Below are 20,404 nucleotides of genomic sequence, written 5' to 3' on the forward strand. Positions count from 1 at the left end.
ATGTTTAAGAGGCAGTAGTATTATGTTTAAGAGGCATCATTCTTTACTGTATGATGTCCTGAGACGATGCTGGGTGGCTGCGTGATCACGTGACACGCGCACGTGAGCCCCACCTCACAGCAGTGTTTCCAAACACTGTGTGTAGTGGTCAGTATGGAGAAGTCCATGTTCAGCGCGAATGGACACGAAACTGATAAAAGAAGCTAACGCAGCCGGACAGCATCCAATAAACACACTGAAGCTAATGTAATAGCACAAGGTAAATGCTAACTCGAATAAACACGGCTTAAGCTTTAGCATTACTAGCTAGCCAGTGCTTGTTATCTTACCCAGCTTACTAGCATACTGTCGGTAATTAGCTTTGGCACAAAGTTAGCTGATTAGCTTAAAGTACATTTCCTCTAGTTTTGACTATTAACTGTATAAAGTGAATGTTTCCTGGCTGAACCGTGCTTATGAGCTTGCATATAGCTAATTAGTTACCTAGCTATCGAAGCTAAAGTTAACTTCACTAGACCAGGCTATGATAACAACACCAGCAGATTAATCCGCACGTTTAAGCCTACTGTCAAATACTGGACGTTTATGGTGAGGTAATTCAGATTCAGACTAGATGATGATGATGATGATCTGGGCTTTCAATCACAGAAGCATCAGCTTTCTAATCTTCCCGCTTAGCTATAGTTATTATTTACGTGTTCTGCATGCTCACAACACATAATGAAAAAACCCCGAAAGATCTGATTCATCTCACTTTTAATGAGCAGGTTTGCTGAGCCAGGTGTATTACAGGGCATGGAAAAGTGAACAGTGGAGAGCAGTGGACCTCCAGGATGTTAAACAGAGAACACTGGGTATCAGTGATAAATAAGTTTATGTTTAGATTAGACATGAACAGTTTAACACATTGTCCAAAATGTGCAATAAATCAGGGCAACCTTTATGCTGCTGAACTTTCCCCTGAGTGAACATACTAGGTTAAAGTTGCTTGTGAAGTTATTCAGTCGTTTCGAGTTATTAAAATGAGTAACAAACCCATTCAGTTTAAGTGAAAGTTGTGATTTGCACCACTGTAACTGTTACAAAAACCATGACCCCAACCCCGTCCCCCCTATGTTTCCTGGACAAAGCACTTCGGGTGCAGTGGACTTCCAGGATGTCCAACACAGAGCTTTATATTTTAATTGAAAGGAGGTTTCAATAATAATGATAATGTTTAATTTATATAGCAGCTTTCCAGATCTTATGGATACTTTACAATATAATGATACATGAACAATCATGGACAAACACACAATGTGAAACACAATGAGCAACCAAACAGAAAAGCAATCCACAGTACAGTCACTGAGAAAATGCATTATAACAGATTAGGACAGATAACACTGAGAAAACGGATAGGTTTTGAATTGGGATTTGAACTCGGAGATGGATGTGATACTGGGAAGAGTGAGAGGGAGAGAAATCCAGATTTTAGGTGCTACAACACTGAAAGACCTTCCACCCTTGTGGTTGAGAGACGAGATCTCGGGATAGAGAGAAGTCCGAGCCCAGAGGACCTGAGAGAGCGGGTCGGGTTGGAGGGGAGAAGCAGTGCACTAAGATAGAAAGGCACCAAACCGTGAAGTGATATAAATGTGAGCAGGATTATTTTATATTTAATGCGTAATGAAACTGGTAGCCAATGCAGTGTACCCCAATTTGTTAATTTGCCTATTCCTACCCACTAGCCAGCTGACCCCTATCACACCACAGCTACTAAGCAGGGAGTGTTCATGCTACCATGTGTGTCCTTCAAGATGTGCAGTTTCTGGGGCTTGTGTTGAATCAGTAGTTGCTTTATGTTTAGTAACATGTACCTATGTGTTTATCCTCTTGGCTGCAGAGTAGCATGCTTGACGTGGGAAAGTGGCCAGTGTTTGCACTTCTGCCTCCTGAGGAACTACGTCTCATCCGCCAGGCCTGTGTGTTTGGCAGTGCTGCTAATGAGGCCGTCTACGTTACGGTCAATGATGAGGTAGGCTTTCTTCTACACCACAGGCTCCCAGTCCACATCGTGGAGTACCCCCTGCCCTGCACATTTCAGTATTGTCTCTGCCCCCAGCACACCTGATTCAACTAATCACTTAAATAACAGCCCATACTGAGTTGAAGCAGGTGTGTGTGAGCAGAGAAAGCACTAAAATATGCAGGACAGGGGGGTATCCAGGACTTGTGGACCTGTGGCAACCTGTAATCATGCAGTGGTGTGTTAATATTACAGGCCTATTTTTAGTTTATCTACATCTGTCCCATCTGAAGAGTCAACCGGGAGGGGGAGAGGTGAGAGAGAGAAACACACAAACAGTGATGCTTGAAAGTTTGTGACATTAACATTAACCAATGTGAGATAGGCGTTTAGTTCCTTACAAGTTACCCTGGGTTATTTTGTGACCTTGTGGACTATTACATGTCTTGCTCTTGGAGTGACCTTTGCTGCTCAACCACTCCTGGGGAGGGTAACAGTGGTCTTAAATTTCCTGATATCTGTCTGACTGTGGATTAGTGGAGTCCAAACTCTTTAGAGATGGTTTTGTAACCTTTTCCAGCTTAATGAGCTTCAGGGTCATCATTTTCTGAGGTCCTCAAAAATCTCATTTGTTCATGCCATGATACACTTCCAGAAATGTGTTGTGAAGATCAGATCTTGATAGATCCCTGTTCTTTAAATAAAACAGGGCACTCACTCACACCTGACCGTCATCCCATTGATTGAAAAGGCCTGACTCTAATTTCACCTTCAAATGAAACTGATAATCCTAGAGGTTCACATACATTTGCCACTCACAGATATGTAATATTGGATCATATTCCTCAATAAATAAATGAACAAGTATAATATGTTTGTCTCATTTGATTAATTTAGTTTTTTTTTTTTATCTACTTTTAGGACTCGTGAAAATCTAATGATGTTTTAGGTCATATTTATGCAGATATATAGGAAATTCTAAGGGGTTCACAAACTATGAAGCACCACTGTATATACATATATACACAGTGCAATTTAAAAATCAACTCAGTTTGTTATGTGCCCAATGAATGATGTATTGTAACAGGTAGGAAGGAGGGCTCTCTCTCTCTCTCTCTCTCTCTCTTACCTCTCCCCCTCCTGGTTGACTCTTTAGATAGGACAGATGGAGATAAGCTAAATATAGGCCTGTAATACTGACACAATCCTTGTTTGTATCCTGGATAGTGTGTTAATCTGCATGTTTTTCAAGCTATTTCCACTCTGGTTTAACACTGTCCCCTTGTTGTCCCCTTGTTAATATATTGGAATGACTTTTTCTGATAACGCAGTAATGTAATGCATTACATTTGAAAATTTATATAATTTGATTACAGTTATTGATGTCAATAAAATTACATTACTTGCATTACAAATTTATCATTAAGAAAACAATATTAAGAAAGATGCGTTTTTTAAACTAAATGGCCTGGACATTAGGGTCTGTAGCCCCAAAGATTTTTTCTTTAGCCCTGAATAATCCTCCACTTGGAGCGGTTTGTCACTACGTAACTGAAAGTCAGTAAAAGAAGACGGCGGTGTTGTAATTTTATGTCTTCAGTGAATGGAGGTGAGACCAATCAGACAGGGTTTACAGGAAAATACGTGGAAATACTCGTGTCTTATTGGTTGACGGCTCTCAATTCTGGTAAACGCTAGCACACAGTCAGTGTGAGGAAAAATGGATATACGGCGATTATTTATTATTATTATTATTTTTAAAAAACTTATTTTTATTCCATTTTATCAAGTGCAGCCATACAGTACAATTAGTAATTCAGCAATATAGCACAGGTATAAATGTCTTACAAGGTAGTCCATGGTTTCTCTCAGTGTCCACACATATTTCCCCCTCATGGGACAAAATGGTAAGTAAGGGGTTACAACCACCAGTGCAGTTAATATATAAAAATAAATCAATCGATCAAAAAAGACAAAATAGAGGTACAGTAATAATGAACAAATAATAGTAATGCGTGAATATCATCAAGATGGCATTCAGATGTAGATAACAAAAATCTACTCCGACTCCTACAACAAATCACATGAGAAAATATGAGATGATTGGGGACCATTTAACTGAAAATATTTCTGTTTTTAGTTATAATTTTGCAGTTATGTATTCCATGTAATAAATATCCTTCACCCTTTCCCTCCATTGTGATATCGTGGGGGGCTGCGGCTTCAGCCAGGAGACCATAATCATCATCTTAGCTATTAAGAGTAAGACTCTCAGTAAGAACTAAGTAAATAACAAGATGGTTCTGAAGGCAGTTCTTTATGCAAACATTTTTTAAATTTCAGTTTGTATGCTTTGCCAATATTCTGTTAATTTTGGACAGTCCCAGAATATGTGTGTATGGTCTCCCACCAGGCCACAGCCCCTCCAACATTGATCTGATCTGTCTCCAAATTTTGAGGTAATAAGGGGAGTTCTGATAAATCTCACCTCTACTTTCCTTTCAAATTCCCTCCACATGGGGCTGTTTGTTATTTTGTGTCCCTCTCTGCAAGATAGTGCCCATTTTTCATCTGGAATAATGGTATTCATCTCCAGTTCCCATTTTTCCTTAATGTCCAAACTGTCATCCTTTAGTTCTTCTTGTAAAATCTTATATATGTGTGATATGATCTTCTTTTTAATGGTTCTTTTGATTATTAACATAAAAAAATTCTATATTGGGATGGCAAAGTGTATAGTTTATCCCATTCTTTGTGTGTCTGTAAGTAATGCCTTAGCTGCAGGTATCTAAAAAAAATCATGGGCTGGCAAATTATATTTATGTTGGAGCCGTTCAAATGACAATAGGACTCCTCCCTCAAATGACTGATTTAACATAAGTAGACCATTTTCTTCTCATTTTTTGAACCCTGCATCTAATTTGGCTGGAAGAAAGTCAGTATTGTGTATCTTTATTGTTCTAGAAATGAATGTGGGGAGTCTTAGCTTCAGTCCCATACTTGCCCATATCTTTAAAGTGGTTTTAAACCATTGATTGCTTATTTTTTTTACTTTCCAAATATCTTGGTGCATAAATATGACTGTGTCTAGAGGGACACTAGAGCATTCACTCTGTTCCATCCTGACCCAAATGGCATCTTTATCTTGAGAAATCAGGAGGCCATTGATCTAAGGTGGGCTGCTAAGTAGTAGTTTTTCAAGTTAGGCAAGTCTAGGTGTCCGTTTTCTTTGGAACTATTATTATTATTTTTAAACCAATAAAGGGCTTTAAACTAAAACACTAACATACTCTCATTCTGAGCAGGAAAACAAGGTGTGTAAATGTCTCTATGAATTCCAGTTTACGTGAACATGATCAGAGCAGAGCTTAAGGACAGATAACTTACTTTGCATGGCACTGTAACAGCTAAACCCATACAATGATAGCTTAACTGTGCCTCCTCTTGGCTAGCGACACCAAACTAGCCTAGTTAGAAAAGTTTTCTGTTTTAGTGGTCTGGTAGTCTTGCAAGCAATGACAACACCCGAGGCAAGTTTTATGATAAATCCAACGTTTTCTGATCATATCACACATTGATGTGTGTTAAAATTACTGAAAGAACTATGTGTTTTTTGTAGTGTATTTTTACAGGGTTTGATAGGTTTTGAAAGTAAAGTAATTACTAATCTGTACTGGATTACTTTTTTTTTTTTTTTTTGGAGTAACACTGGTTGGAATACAATCCATATGCACACATTCAGATCAGATGTACATGTCCAAGCTTTCTTGCTTGGTGTTGATATCACATTAACACCATTACTGACTCCTGTGGACATTCAGCACTGCATGTCTTCTGTAAGATAAACAAATGAAAGTACACTGGTACCATTAAAACACTGGTATCTTTTGTGTACCCTGGCTGTAACATACTAACCTGTAATCAGCAAAGCTGGAAGTCTAAAAGCTGCTGTATAGGGTCGTGAAACATTCGGTAGTTATTCAGCGGCAGACGTATTGTTAGAGAAGGTGTAGTTGAGTTTGATTTTCCACATCATGGAGTATAAACTGTGGGCTACAGTGATGGTGAATGGTGAAATTAATCATTGCAGTTAGTGACGCAGCAAATGTTTGATGTCTATAAACCAAATGCAGCACTCTTTTTAGATATCGATGAGCCTATACCTTAATTCTAATCGTTTATATAAATGATGGCTGCTGGCATGCTGTATAAGTGTAAAAGCTGAATCTGTCCAGTTGTAGATTTTATTTTTTTTTCATCGGGTTGTGTTCACAGGTGTTTGCTTTGGGAACAAACTGCAGCGGATGTTTGGGTCTGGGAGATGTCCAAAGCACCATTGAGCCCAGACGGATAGACACCCTGTGCGGGAAGAAGATTATCTCTCTGAGCTATGGCACAGGGCCGCATGTCATCATTTCAACTGCAGGTCAGTGAGATGCCTACCTAATTTTGAATGAAATGTCCTCCCATTTTATGATTTATGTTATAAGGGGGATGTTATGGTAAAATTGGAAAATATCTTAAGTGTTTTTGTTGTTTAAAGGCAAATATATTTGCAAAATGCATCTGTTATATGATTCTTTATTAATACATTAAAATTAAGCCTCTGCCTAAAGGCATTTAAACAAGTTTCTCAGTATTTCTGCATAATTTGTGTGTTGAGAAGTGAACCATTTTATTTATTTATTTATTTAAAATTAAGAAATGCACCATTTTACAGAAACTTACCAGTCAGCATTTTCACATTGACAGTCATGGGATCTGATTGTCTGAAGCTTTTAACCCTCTTACCCCTAAGTTCCCACAGTATTATGTTCCATAACCCTATATTCCCCAGAGAAACAGTATGCCAACCCTGAGTTCCTGGGCCAAAATCAGTAGTTTAATTTTAACATTTTTAGGCCTTGAAACAACTTATAATAATGTATTTGTGTAATATTACTTTGAAAATGAAGCAGTTCAGTGTTTTTACTAAACTTAGAGCACAATTCCTAACTAGAGAAATTACGAAAAAATGCTCGCTAAAATCCTTCTACTCATTTAGAAGTACCATACGAGCATCAGCGTGGTCAATGCCTTTGAATAAATTCAAGTAAATAATAAATAAATAAATGCATTTTAGCGCCAAAAGTCAACTTTCTGGTGATAATCAGACCAGCAGGTAGTGTTTTCACGAATGCACAGAAATGGTACCGTTACGACTCCAGACCCCTGCAGTGTCAGTCGCACTGGTTGATGCTGAAGATGAAGACGGATCAGGGTCTGAATCAGGAGAGTTTGTGTCTCTATATCAGTTTCGGTTTCGGTTTCACCATCGCCTGAACTTTAACTGCTGTCACAATCTAGAATCCTCGCTCTCGCCTGTGTAACTGTGTATGTTTTTTCTTTTTTTTCACTGTTTTAGATGTACCTGTGTTCACTCTAGGTGTAACTTTAGCTGGAACACGATTAGCTTTTCGCTTTGGCATTTTTAGTTCACTTCTACTAGGACACCAATATTCACGCTTGGATCAGCTTCATCGTAATGCCGGCGTAATAACGTAATCACGTTGTGATGTCATGACGCCATCAACCTTCCGGTCAAATAATAATAATTAAATAAGTAAGGAATCATAGCAGAGTAATGCCGGTACACCGGTTTTACGGGGATAACGGGGATTTGGCATAGACGACCAAGCCGGTATATCGTCCTTACGGGAATAGATCAAAGACGGGCAAGCCAGTTTTTCGGCCATACGGGGTAAGAGGGTTAAAGTTACCTCACTGACGTTCTGCTATAAAGCATCTGCCAATGTATTTGGAAACATTTAGAGACTCTCGCTTTTTTTTTTTTTTTTTAAATATTTTTAATTTTTTTTTATAAACGATAGCTTGGGTTTGATAGTAGGGTTTGGCCTACAAGTAACCCCCGATTGCTTCATTGCTTCTTTCTCACTGTGATGAATGTGTGTATCACACTCCAGCCCATAGTATAAGGATATCAAGGATGTTGAATATTTTTAAAATGTCCCAAGGCAATATCAGTTTGCACCAGAATATACAGTTGAATGATTGCAGAGGCTTTATAAAGAGCTAGAAGGGAAGGAAAGATTGAACCGGCTGTTGCAGAAGCAGAATAGCCCAGGGCGGATAGAAATCAATGGTGTCTGTGGATAGTGATCTCTCATGCCAGCCAAAATGAGGATGAATAACATGCCAGTTATTCAGAAACTTGAAGTGTTTGGAGATGAGACTCTGACTACACCATCTAACCCTTCTAAAATGCAAATCTCTTTCCAATCTGCTTAAAAAGAGTCAGTCAAAACCAGAGTGACTTCATGGCCAGATGTCAGCTACAGGACCTGGACTAATTCATTCATTTTCCTCTTACTTCTTCTGGTGGGGGTTTTGGTGGCAACAGGCTGAGAAGGTCTGCCAAAAACCTCTCTAATCCCAGCCAGACCACATATTTCAGCTCCTCCTGGGTGATCTCCAGGCTTTCCCAAGCCAGATATGTGAGATGTATGTCCAGTGGATCACTGGTCTGCCCCCTGGTCTCCACGTCCATTGCGTCCTTGTAAGGTGCCCAAACCACCACATCTGTCTCAGATTGGTTAGTGGCAGCAGTTTTAGATGCCATCCAGTCGGTGGTGATGAAACAGGAGCTCAGTTTTCAGACAGAACTCTCTGTTTACTGGTCATCCCTATTCTCACTTATCTACCTGGACTAAGCGTAGACAGCTGAAGCTAATTTTGGTTTCCTGCACTTTATTGGCTGATAGGAGTCTGATTTGTAATTCTTTTTTGTCTAACGTCTACCACTGCGGCTCATTTTTAATGATCCGGCAAGCGAATAATGAAACCTGTTGTACCTTACGTTATGCATATATCCTTTGATGAATGCTACTTACCATGATTTCCATCTGATAATTCATTGATAGGGTGCTATAATTCACTATATGGCCAAAAGTATGTGGACATCTGACCATCACTTGACCATCACATCTCAAAACCATGAGCATTAATATGGATGTCTTCATGGAGCTCGCTTTGTACACAGGGGCCTTGTCATGCTGAAACAGATTTGGGCCTTTTAGTTCTAGTAAAGCGATATTGGAATATTATAGCGCGCAGAGATATTCAGTACAATTGTGTGCTTCAAACTTTGAGGAAAAGTTTGAGGAAAGCCTACATGTGGGTGTCCACATACTTTTGGCTGTTCAGTGTAGGTAGGAGAAACGTATGCAGGATGGTGAGGTGCATGCAAGGCTTTGTTGGGTAAAGTAGCATTACAGATAGTAGTATGGATAACAAACAAAATGTCTTTCTGAACGCATTGTAAATGTGAGCTCAAAATTTTCTTTATGCCATTATGCATGACGTTTACTTCTCAACAAGTGAATTATACTAAAATGTGGAAGAATCTTTGGGAATCTACTGTGCAATTTCATTGACATCCAGTCTGAACCCGCTGTCTGACTTTTTTCGTTTACTATGCAGAAGGAGAGGTGTATGCTTGGGGTCACAATGGTTACAGCCAGTTGGGAAATGGCACCACCAACCACGGCCTGATCCCTGCCCTGGTTTCCACCAACCTCATTAATAAGAGGGTGACCGAGGTGGCCTGTGGCTCCCATCACACCATCGCTCTCACCACTGAAGGAGAGGTACTGTTTGCTAACTGTGAACGTATTTAGGAATGAGATAGTTGGTTTAATATTGACTTTACTAAACTCTTTAATTATTGTGGACATTGGATTTTCGATATTTTCTATATACTCCGCCCCAATCTAGGGTTGGGTCTGCTTACATCAGTATGGTTGTATTGTTTGTCAAGTTCATCAGTAGCCATGCCAACCTTTCTTTTATTCCCCCATGCGTAGGTGTATGCCTGGGGCTACAACAACTCTGGCCAGGTGGGCTCAGGCTCTACAGCAAACCAACCCACACCACGGAGGGTCAGCAGCTGCCTGCAGAACAAGGTCGTAGTGAACATTGCCTGTGGCCAGCTCTGCTCCATGGCTGTCCTAGACAATGGAGAGGTGACGCAGCCCATGATTCATGTTACATTACTGTTGTGTGTGATTGATAGTATGCTAATACAAAGCAATGGCCTGATTTGTTCTGGTTTGCTTATATCTAATTCAGACTGATCAAAGGATTTATGTTGAATCAACAGTGTAATTCTTCCTTGCTGTGGATTTATAGCCATTTTGTCCTCTGACTGTGTCCTGTGCTGACAGATCTTTGGCTGGGGCTACAACTGTAACGGGCAGCTGGGTCTGGGTAATAACGGCAACCAGCAAACACCATGTCGTATCGCTGCTCTGCAGGGAATCACCGTTGTCCAGGTGAGGAAATAAACAAGTCTACAAAGTAAATCAGGCACCATGACTCATATTTGCTCAGCTTCACTCTTTAATCCCTCAAAACCCTACCCACATGTTTTTTGTTTTGTTTTTTCTTCAGAATGAGTGTCATTAACAATACTACAAGTAAAAATTACCAGAGTGTAAAAGCGTTTGCCTTATCATCTGGAGAGCACGCGTTTGAATACCAATGATGACACAGCCATCCGTGGTTCGATAGAGTAAAATTGGCAGTTCTCTCAGGGAGGGAGGGAGCAGTGGCATTATCTCTCCCCTATCAATCACAGCGGCAGCCAGTCATGGGCGTTTACGACCTCATGTATGCGCTTTCCTCCTGCAGCATGAGCAGCAGGTCAAAAAAATACATGTCTTGGAGGTAGCATGTGATAGCCTTCACCCTCGCAGTTTGGTAGCAGTCGTATGATATAGGAGACCTAACTGTTCGGTCGGAATTGGCCATTGAGTCAGGAGAGTGAGTGATTCGACCCCTTTTCTTGTCTGAGCTGTGTCTTTTTAGATTCTGGTAACGGATTCAGCTACATTTTTTTTTTTTTTTTTTTTTTTTTTTTTTTTTTTTTTTTTTTTTTTAAACAGACAGATAACAAAATACATGGAGAACCCAGATCAGAAAATACACTGTCTGAACCAGCCTTCGGGCAAAGCCCTACATTCACAGTCTGGTGCACATGGCATACTGTTAGATTACAGCGAGGCAGCACTTTTTTTCTATTCAACCAGAGCTTGTAATGTAACTAGCTAATGTAAGGTGACTAGTTAGTTTTTAAGATATTTGCTGTTCACAAGCACAGTTCCAGTGATTGCCGCAAGCTAAAATATCTTGTATTCCATAATTGTGGTATTATCACAGTGATCTTGTGATATTATCTAAGCATTACCAGTTTAGAGACTAGATTTGGTGACTTGTTAGATCCTTTTAAGAACCTGAGACATTTCTACCGACTTTTTGAGCAGACGTTATTGACTGTCTCACACTCAGTTCAGCTCTCCAGCTCACCTCAAAGCTGCTGGTTATATGAATTGAGCACTAACTCACCACCAGTACTATTGCACTAAATAGGAAATCACTACATCATTGGTGTTATTACTGTTTAGGTATACTACTTAGTGTGCATTGTGCAATTTTAAGGATACAGCCTTGAATTCTATTTTAATGTGTGTGCACACAGCTGTGAGATAACCGTGCAACACAGGCCACATTATGAAATTTAGCTTGCAGTAGTATTTTTCTACCACAGTGGCTAAAACATTTGATCAGTAACTGTGCCAGATTAGACGGTCCTAAATTTTCTGTAATATGGAACAAATGGTTCAATGTCCTGTATTCTTCAAGAAAGCACTGAATTATTTATGGGATCTAATTCACTAACGTTTATCAGTATAATTTCTGCACAGCTCATTTGGAATGAAAAAATATGCTTGTTCACATTTCACTTTAGTGGAAAGGTAAACCATTTCTGGCTTATCTCTTCAGGTGGTTTGTGGCTATGCACACACCTTGGCGTTAACAGATGAGGGGTTTGTTTACGCCTGGGGGGCCAACGCTTATGGGCAGCTAGGCACTGGAAACAAGAGCAACCAGGCATTGCCCACACTCATCAACATGGAAAAGGAGAGGTGAGAAGCAGCGTGTACAATCACACAGCATTTCCACCTCCATGAATCTGCACTGATTAATCACCATTATCTTGTGTGTGCACGATAATGTACTGAATGGCATTGCCAGTCATAGTCAATGTCTACGTTTATCACTTCAGCTTTTTAAATAGTGCTTTAAGATTGTGTGTGTGTGTTTGCAGGTGAATTCACACAAATAAACTAATTCTCTGTATGGCGGAGACAGTGTAATGGGTTATACGGATTAATTATCATTAATAATCATTAACCCTCCTATTATATTATGAGTCAATTTGACCCATTTCCACATTTGAGATGTCTGAAATACTGTTTAATCTCTCACTTTCTCTTTGACATTTTTTTGACTTTCCTCATTTAGGGTCATGAACTTATATGCAAATATTTCTTCTTATGGCATGTCTCGGGCAAGTCATAATAAAGGTTTTTTCTATTTGAAGCTGTTCTTTGCTGTTTTTGTGTGTATTTAAACTGTAGAAGTCATTTTGACCCATAACATAATGGGTGTAACTGTTTTTCCCCCCAACATAATAGGAGAGTTAAGATAAATTGTTCTAGCACGTTATTTCATAATTATGTTTTTATGAGCTGCTGTGACATAGACATAGCATTTGGGTGTTTTTAATAATATTTTTGAAATCACTTTTGATAATGTACTCATTGCCATTAGCTAGTAGTTCTTAGAGCGTTTTATCTTGCTGTAAAACAGTGAACAAGTGAACTCAGAGCTGTTGCCTGTCTGTAACAGAAATATGATCTTAAACACTGACTCATTTCGAATATGTCGTGAGTTGAAAGAAAATTAATGTTTAATTGCTAGCATAGTTTAAAGATAAGTAGTGGTTTGACAGACACAAGTCGAGGATCTTGTAGATTAGATGTTAGCATCTTTCTACTGTTAACCTGACCACAGGAAATATCCCAATGGAGTCTTGCATCTTTTAATTTGATCACCTTACTAACGGGTGGACCCTGATGGTACTTTTTAATGGAGCAGGCAAACTGCTATGTGTGTGTGTGTGTGTGTGTGTGTGTGTGTGTGTGTGTGTGTGATCTCTCCATCAGGATGGTGGAAGTGGCTGCATGTCACACCAGTCACACGTCAGCCGCTAAGACGCAGAGCGGTCAGGTGCTCATGTGGGGTCAGTGTCGAGGTCAGGCCGTTCCCTTCCCACACAGCACACATTTCTCCAGTACAGACGATGTGTTTGCCTGTTTTGCTACCCCTGCAGTTACCTGGCGTCTTCTCACTGTAGGTAAGAAGAGAATCAGCTTGGTTTCCCATGTTAAAGAAAAACAACAATATATTGTATGTAAATCCAGTCTTCACTAGCATCACTTCTCATATTCACTCATATCATTTCACTATTTGTCTGGTAATGCCTGTGATGTTACATGAGATTTTTTTTTCTGATTAGATGGAGATGACTATCTAACTGTGGCTCAGTCTCTTAAAAGAGAGTTTGACAGCCCAGAAATTTCAGACCTCAAGTTCCTAGTTGATGGGAAATGTATTCACGTTCATAGGGCTCTGCTCAAAATCAGGTAATGGACTGTCTTTTTTTTTTTTTTTTTTTGTCCAGCGTAGGTAGGAACTCCTTTAATACTGTTTAGAAAGCATCTCAGCAGGATTCCTTAAGAAATTGGTTGAGAAAATGCCAAGAATACATTTCTGAAAATTCTAGGCAAAAAGGGCGTCTACTTTGAAGATGCTAAAATATTCAATTATTTTGATTTATTTTGGATTTTTACCACAACATAATTCCCATAGTTCCATTTCTGTTATTCCAGAGTCTTGATGACTTTATTATTTTTCTAAAATGTGGTGTGTGTGTGTGTGTGTGTGTGTGTGTGTGTGTGTGTGTGTGTGTGCACGTGCGTGCGTGCGTGTGTGTGTGTGTGTGTATTAATCCTTGTTTTTAAAAAAAAAAAAAGAAAAAAAAAGTGGGTTTCCCAGCCACTGAATAGATAAAACTTCTTTACTTCCTGAAACCAATGCAAAACAGACCGAAATAATTATATATATATAGAAACATGCCCCAGCCTGCTCATGGATGTAAAGTAAAGAACTGTTAGTCCCAATGAGATCTGCATTTAATCTCTATTTCAAAAAACAAGGACATGCATTCATATTTGATACATATATTTCTTTACTATGTTAAAAGGTGTGAGCATTTTCGTTCGCTGTTAAACGAGACTGATGAGGAAGCCATCGAAATCCATCAGTTCTCCTACATGGTGTACCGAGCCTTCCTGGAGTACCTCTACACCGACACTATTAACTTGCCACCCGAAGATGCCATTGGTAAACCCAATCAGACATTTACATGCCTTTTAAAAAAAAAAAAAAAAAAGATATTTGCACTATGTTTATATAAATACTCCGTTTGTACTGTGAAGCTGTGCAGAAAGACAGAAAAATCAAAGAATCCTACACTACCACTAAAATGAATTTAGTAATTTTTTGATGAGTTTATTTTTTTCATAATTGGATTTAACTTTAAATAAATTTTTTTTTTCCCTGAACAAGTAGTTTTTGATTATAATGCTGGAAAAGCAGCCAACAAGTGCATACTTGTTTGGAAACTTTGGAAAAGACTCCTGGATTGCTTCCTGATGAAGCTGGTCGGGATGATACCAAGAATGTGCAAAGCTTCCTCAGGAATACTGATAATAATTTCAAAGATAAAAGTAGATTTTATTGAACAATTTTCTTGGTAGCAGCATAATAAGACATGCTTTATTGCATAAAGTTTCATGTCCTCTTTAATATTCTAAAGTAATGGAAAAATCATTTAATTGAAGAGAACCCTTTTAAGAGCGAGTGTCAAAAATTTTGATTGGTAGTGTATCAAGTACCCTAGGGCTTATGATATTTATCAGTATATACAGTGCTGTATAAAAGTATTTGCCCCATTAAATTAAACAGCTGCATTTATGTGTTTGGCACTTGTCATTTCATATTAGCTGATAGGTCAGAGGTCAGTTGTCAGTTGTCATGCTCCCTCTAAACAGTTAGCTATTTTGATCATTCAGTGATTCCTTGCATTAATTTAATCGAAAATACTTTAACATTATCACTTCTGATCATACTCTTCAATTATCCAGCTAATCAACAACAATAACTAAAAACACTATTCGGCTAGAAAATTGTGTTTTGCCAGTTAGTTTGATGCCCTTAACATTATCACATCCATTGCTACATCAGCACAGTTGGATGAAACTGCACCATTAGTGTGAACATTCTTTCCATAGCAAAACATCAAAATGGCAGTGTGAGAGCAAAAGAAAAGCAGAACAAGTAGACAAATAGATCTTTTAGAGTAGAGAGGAGTGTGTATTTAAACACCCACGCTGTTTGGCAGCTTTAACAAAGGCCCTTTGATGAAAAAGATGAACATCAAAGTAGCAAATCATTAAATACCCCTTGGAAACAAATTTCAAATTTATGTTGTTAAACACCTTGGGGTGAAAAATATGGTATTTAATTGTACTGGCTTTCAGATAATGCAAGTTTTTTATTTATTGAGAAAATTCTTTTGGAACAGGTTCCAAGTGGAAGTCCTTTAGCAAGCTAGAACTATTAACCGTAGAAAGAACTCTTGAGTAACTTTCTCCTAAAAATGTAGTTAGATGTGCAGAGATATGAAAAAATATTTGCCACCAACCTGAGTAAACACAAAATACAGTTTTATTGATAGATATTTATTGAAGCAAAAAAGGTTATCCAATACCAATTTTGTGGAAATGTATTTGCCCCCGTAGTTACTAATTCCCCAAATCTATGAAACTGCATTCATAATGGGGTTCAGCTGGACTAGACGCAACCAGACCTGATTACTGCAAACCCTGCTCAATCAAATCAATACTTAAATAGAACTTTTTCAACAGTCTTACCCAGTAACACACTATGCCAACATTTCAAGAAATTCCAGATATGATGAAGTGGCCGACCTTCCAAAATTCTTCCAAGAGCATAGCAAAGACTCATCCAGGAAGTCACAAAAGAGGCAAGGACAACATGAAAGGATCTACAGGCCTCTTTTGCATCAATAAAGGTCACTGTTTATGACTCTACTATCAGAAAGAAACTGGGCAAAAATGACATCCATGGATAATGGCGAGGTGAAAACCACTGCTAACCAAGAAGAACGTTAAGGTTCGTCTGAATTTTGCCAAAAGACACCTTGAAGATCCTCAAACCTTTAGGGAGAATGTTCTGTGGACTGATAAGTAGAAAGTGGAACTGTTTGGAAGACAGCGGCCCCGTTATATCTGGCGTAAACCAAATACAGAATTCCACAAAAAGAACATCATACCTAAATCAAGAATGGTGGTGGAAGTGTGATGGTGTGGGGATGCTTTGCTGCTTCAGGGCCTGGACAACTTGCAGTAATTGAGGGAAACATGAATTCTGCTCTCTACCAGAAAATCCTAAAGGAGAAAGTCTTGTCTTCAGTTTGTAAGTTGAAACTCAAGCGCAACTGGATTCTGCAGTAAGACAATGATCCAAACCCCAGGAGTAAGTCCTAGTCCTAGAAGTAAGTGAAAGACTGATCTCCAGTTATTGGAAATGTTTGGTTGCAGTTATTGCTGCTAAAGGTGGCATAACCAGATTTTAAGTTTAACGGGGGCAATTAGTTTCTCACATTGGTGAAAGATGTTGGATAACTTTTTTTTTTTTTTTTTTTGCTTCAAGACAAAAAATATAGAAACTGCATTGTGTGTTTACTCAGGTAGCCTTTGTTTTTATGTTGTGTTTCATTTGAAGATCTAAAACTATTTAGTATGCGATATGCAGAAAAACAGAAGAAATCAGCACTGTATATATAGTGTGACACACATAAGATGAGAGCTCAATCTTGTAAGATTTAATATATTGACTCTTGGCTCTCTGTTGTTCAGGTCTACTAGATCTTGCTACCTACTACAGAGAGACTCGTCTAAAAAGGCTATGCCAGGAAACCATTAAAAGAGGTATTTCAGAAGAGAATGCCATCACACTGCTATCTGCTGCTGTTAAGTATGAAGCACGGGTAAGCACAAACACACAAACTTCTACGAAGTCACACTGTAGACAAAATACTCCACATCCCATATACTAGCATGCTATCTGCAAGGCCGAGATTCTAAAGCAGATATTCTCTCAATATACCGCAAAATGCATAGGTACTTGCACAGAATGGCTCGCTTTTAAGACATTCTGCTGTTTTACATACTATAAGTATTAATATCACATATTAGTAACAAAGCATTGAATCAAGTACCAAAAGTAAAAAATAAATAAAATGACAGAGTGAGAAATGGCACACATGTCACTGATAGAAAGCTCTATTGTTATGTAGTATTCCATGTGTTTTACCTGCCTCAGTGCCCTCAATGATACAAAGGCTGCATAAATGACAACACTGCCCCCTTGTGGAGAATCGTCTGCTTGCTAAACATGAGTGAGTGTAAGTGTGAGTCACAAAACCAGGTTGGTCAGTGAAATGCTTCCCACGTACAAGAATGAAGCACTTCCCGTGACTAACATTGTGTAATCCCACATATTTAGTATAAAGCACATTTTGACATGTCTCATTCTTCATTAGCTTAATTTTATTTTATTTTTTAGGGTTTACAAAATTGGAACAGTGAATTTCTATAAGGAATTTTTGCTCATGTTGAGTATTTATGCAGATTTTGGAAAATTCTTTACATAATTATTATTTTATTTATTAAAATCAAAAAGTACAGTTTTGAATGTGTGCATTGGGTGTGTGTTGGCTAAGCTTCCAAGTAGCTCATATGTAACATACAAGAAAAAAATGTGAAATAGCCTATGAAAACATTTGAAATGTATCAAATTGCATATATCTACAGCCATATTTAAAGTTTGACAGTTTTCTTTCTCCAGCTCAGTAGTATGCTTTAAAACTCCAATAAGTTAGTAATGGTTGGTTGGCAGTTTTCAGCTGCTGGACTAGGGAACTCTTTGGCTGTTTGCTTGCTCCAGTCTCCCCGAATGGTGGATCTGGCATGTGGTAGAGAGGAAACAACTCTGATAACATTTTTCAGTGTACTAGTTGATATTCACTTGGACATGTTTAACATTAAGACAATCACATCACAAGATAATCCACTGACAAAACAGAGCCCATTATTCTACATTTCACATTTTAACATCAAGCCCCAGGACATGTATTACTTGGTCAAACTGCTACTTCTTCTTCATTTGAGGACTTGGAAGAGTTCTGCTTCAAGTTCTGTGTCAACCACCTGACTGCAGTCACTCAGACGCAGGCCTTTGCCGACATGGACCATGACCTGTTAAAGAACTTTATTAGCAAAGCAAGTCGCTATGGGGCCTTCAAAAACTAAGCCGGAGCCCGAGCAGAGCAGAGAGAGAGCTGGAGAAGAATCGTGGATCAGCTTTACCAGAAGCAAGCATTGTTCTATGGTATGTGAAAGAGCAAGGCAGGAACGTCCTTGGTTTGGATAAACCACTCCACTTGGCGCTGATGCTTTGAGGCTGCACTTCCCAGAATAACAACAAAAAAAAAAAAAGCATTTGTGGTTTTGTAGGCTACTGGGTTGGAAAACCACTATACAGTACTGTGCAAAAGTCTCAGGCACATAAAACAAAAGTAAATTTAAAAAAATATAAGAATGAAACATTTGTACATGTAAAAATGACTACAAAGTATGAAGATGATGATTCTGTGCCAGAGAGAAAAGCAATCCCAGAATATGCAGATGGTATTGCTTTTTATTTGTCACACTGGAAAGCAAAACCTTCACTGCATTGCTTTTACTTTGCTTTATCTCTTTAGTGAAAAACAATCAGTAGGGACTTTCAATAAAAAGACTTTCATATTGACTTCATCAGAATTGAATGGAAGTCCTTGTTGCAGTGCATTTCATTTTTCAGCAATGCCCCCGAGTACGGCTGTAATAGGACAGCGATTGCATTTCAGTGTGGCACGACAGCAGTGCACTGATGAAACTGAAATGCAATGCAACCCGGGACTTTGCACGCAGCATTTACTTCTGATCCGAAATCAGCGTTTAATTTTTGACATCAATCCGCTATTGATTGTGTTCACTAAAGGAATTTTGTATTCCGGTGCGACAGGCATACTGTCTCTATGTCAAAAAATGAAAGGCAATACCGCCTGTATATTGCATTTCATATTTTCTGTCTAGTGCAGTTGCTTTTCTATCAGTCATGGAATAATAAAGAGTAGTAATACTACACCAGATCTATATTTGCTGTAAACTAACCCAAATCAGTATCTGCTATATTGTTCTTTGCCTTAACACAGCAGATTGGCTGGTAAGTTTTTCATGCCACAGTCTTTTTCTGGGGGTGGTTGGCTGTTCTGTCTCTTCCAGTACACCAGACTGACTCCATTCTCTGCAAAGTGGCCAATTATATAATCTGTTCTTTTCTGTAATAGTGTACATATATAAATTTTTTTGGGTAAAGCAGAAAACATAAACATCAAAGACAACTTTTTTATAACGATAGGATGGCTGAGACTTTTTCACAGTACTGAATGATGCCCACTGGTACCTTACGGTGCCTTTGAAAGGTATTCATCTTGTCTTTCTGCAAAATCCCTTTTTCCATGGATTTAATAAGGGAAGGACATCCCACTAGTACAGGTTAGTCTTGAATCCATCAGAAGTTTTAAGGAAAATTTAAAAGGACCAAAGGAAAAAAAAAAAAAAAAAAAAGATAAGAATGACACATTGACAGTAGACATGGGATCCGTACAATACAATTCAATTGATCTCCATCTAGTACTGACTTTGATTAAATACATTAAATGTTTGTAGATAACTAAACTAACCACTTAACTAGCAGCATTTAAAGCACTTGTAAAGGTGTTCATGTTTACTTTTGATATATATTTTTTTTGTAAAGTTATACCCAAAACTGAAAAATATTTAAACTGTGCTTGGAATTTTGCAGTTGTGATATCCCTTTGTATTAGACCAATTTTCAGGCAACAGAACATGATGTCTGTTTACTATTCTGCTAATCTGTATGAATTTGTGTTTGTATGGTTTCTCTTTTTAGAGAACTTTCTTTACTGAAAGCTCATAGCAGCATGGTCAGATTAGATAAATGTATTTTTTTTTCTTTATGCCTGAAAGCTCAGTATTTGTGTTGTGAATTGTAGTCATATGCCTGTTTCTGTTTAATATGCACCATCATCTCTGACTCTTCACCGTTTTTCCGAGGCAGACATAGAAAGAGCTAGGATATGTTCCCATAGGTGCTGTTTGCACAACAAAGTAAAAAGGGCATTATGTCCTCTTTTGGTCACTTAGCTTTTTTTTTGTGCTGATTTGAAGCTTTGCTTTGTTATATTAAATACTCTGTTACATGAAGAAAAGAGTCAGGATC

General features: G+C 38.5%; 1 protein-coding gene across 1 annotated transcript; it reads left to right on the plus strand.

Moving 5' to 3' along the window:
* Positions 1–90: 90 nt before the first annotated feature.
* rcbtb2 (regulator of chromosome condensation (RCC1) and BTB (POZ) domain containing protein 2) lies at positions 91–19,736 on the plus strand. Its single transcript, XM_017491379.3, has 12 exons — positions 91–259; positions 1,886–2,017; positions 6,284–6,434; positions 9,488–9,654; positions 9,871–10,029; positions 10,231–10,338; positions 11,849–11,991; positions 13,075–13,265; positions 13,428–13,554; positions 14,175–14,314; positions 16,915–17,045; positions 18,229–19,736. The coding sequence occupies exons 2-12, from the start codon at positions 1,892–1,894 to the stop codon at positions 18,367–18,369; spliced, it is 1,584 nt and encodes a 527-aa protein (XP_017346868.1). The 5' UTR covers positions 91–259; positions 1,886–1,891; the 3' UTR covers positions 18,370–19,736.
* The last annotated feature ends 668 nt before the right edge of the window (positions 19,737–20,404 follow it).

The sequence above is a fragment of the Ictalurus punctatus genome, chromosome 17, assembly GCF_001660625.3.
Source record: "Ictalurus punctatus breed USDA103 chromosome 17, Coco_2.0, whole genome shotgun sequence".
Classification (NCBI taxonomy): domain Eukaryota; kingdom Metazoa; phylum Chordata; class Actinopteri; order Siluriformes; family Ictaluridae; genus Ictalurus; species Ictalurus punctatus.

Coding starts and splice junctions, on each gene's coding strand:
- rcbtb2 (XM_017491379.3), top strand. CDS start 1,892: ATGCTTGACGTGGGAAAGTGGCCAGTGTTTGCACTTCTGCCTCCTGAG. Junction 9,655..9,870: donor CTCTCACCACTGAAGGAGAG/GTACTGTTTGCT, acceptor CCCCATGCGTAG/GTGTATGCCTGGGGCTACAA. Junction 10,030..10,230: donor CTGTCCTAGACAATGGAGAG/GTGACGCAGCCC, acceptor CTGTGCTGACAG/ATCTTTGGCTGGGGCTACAA.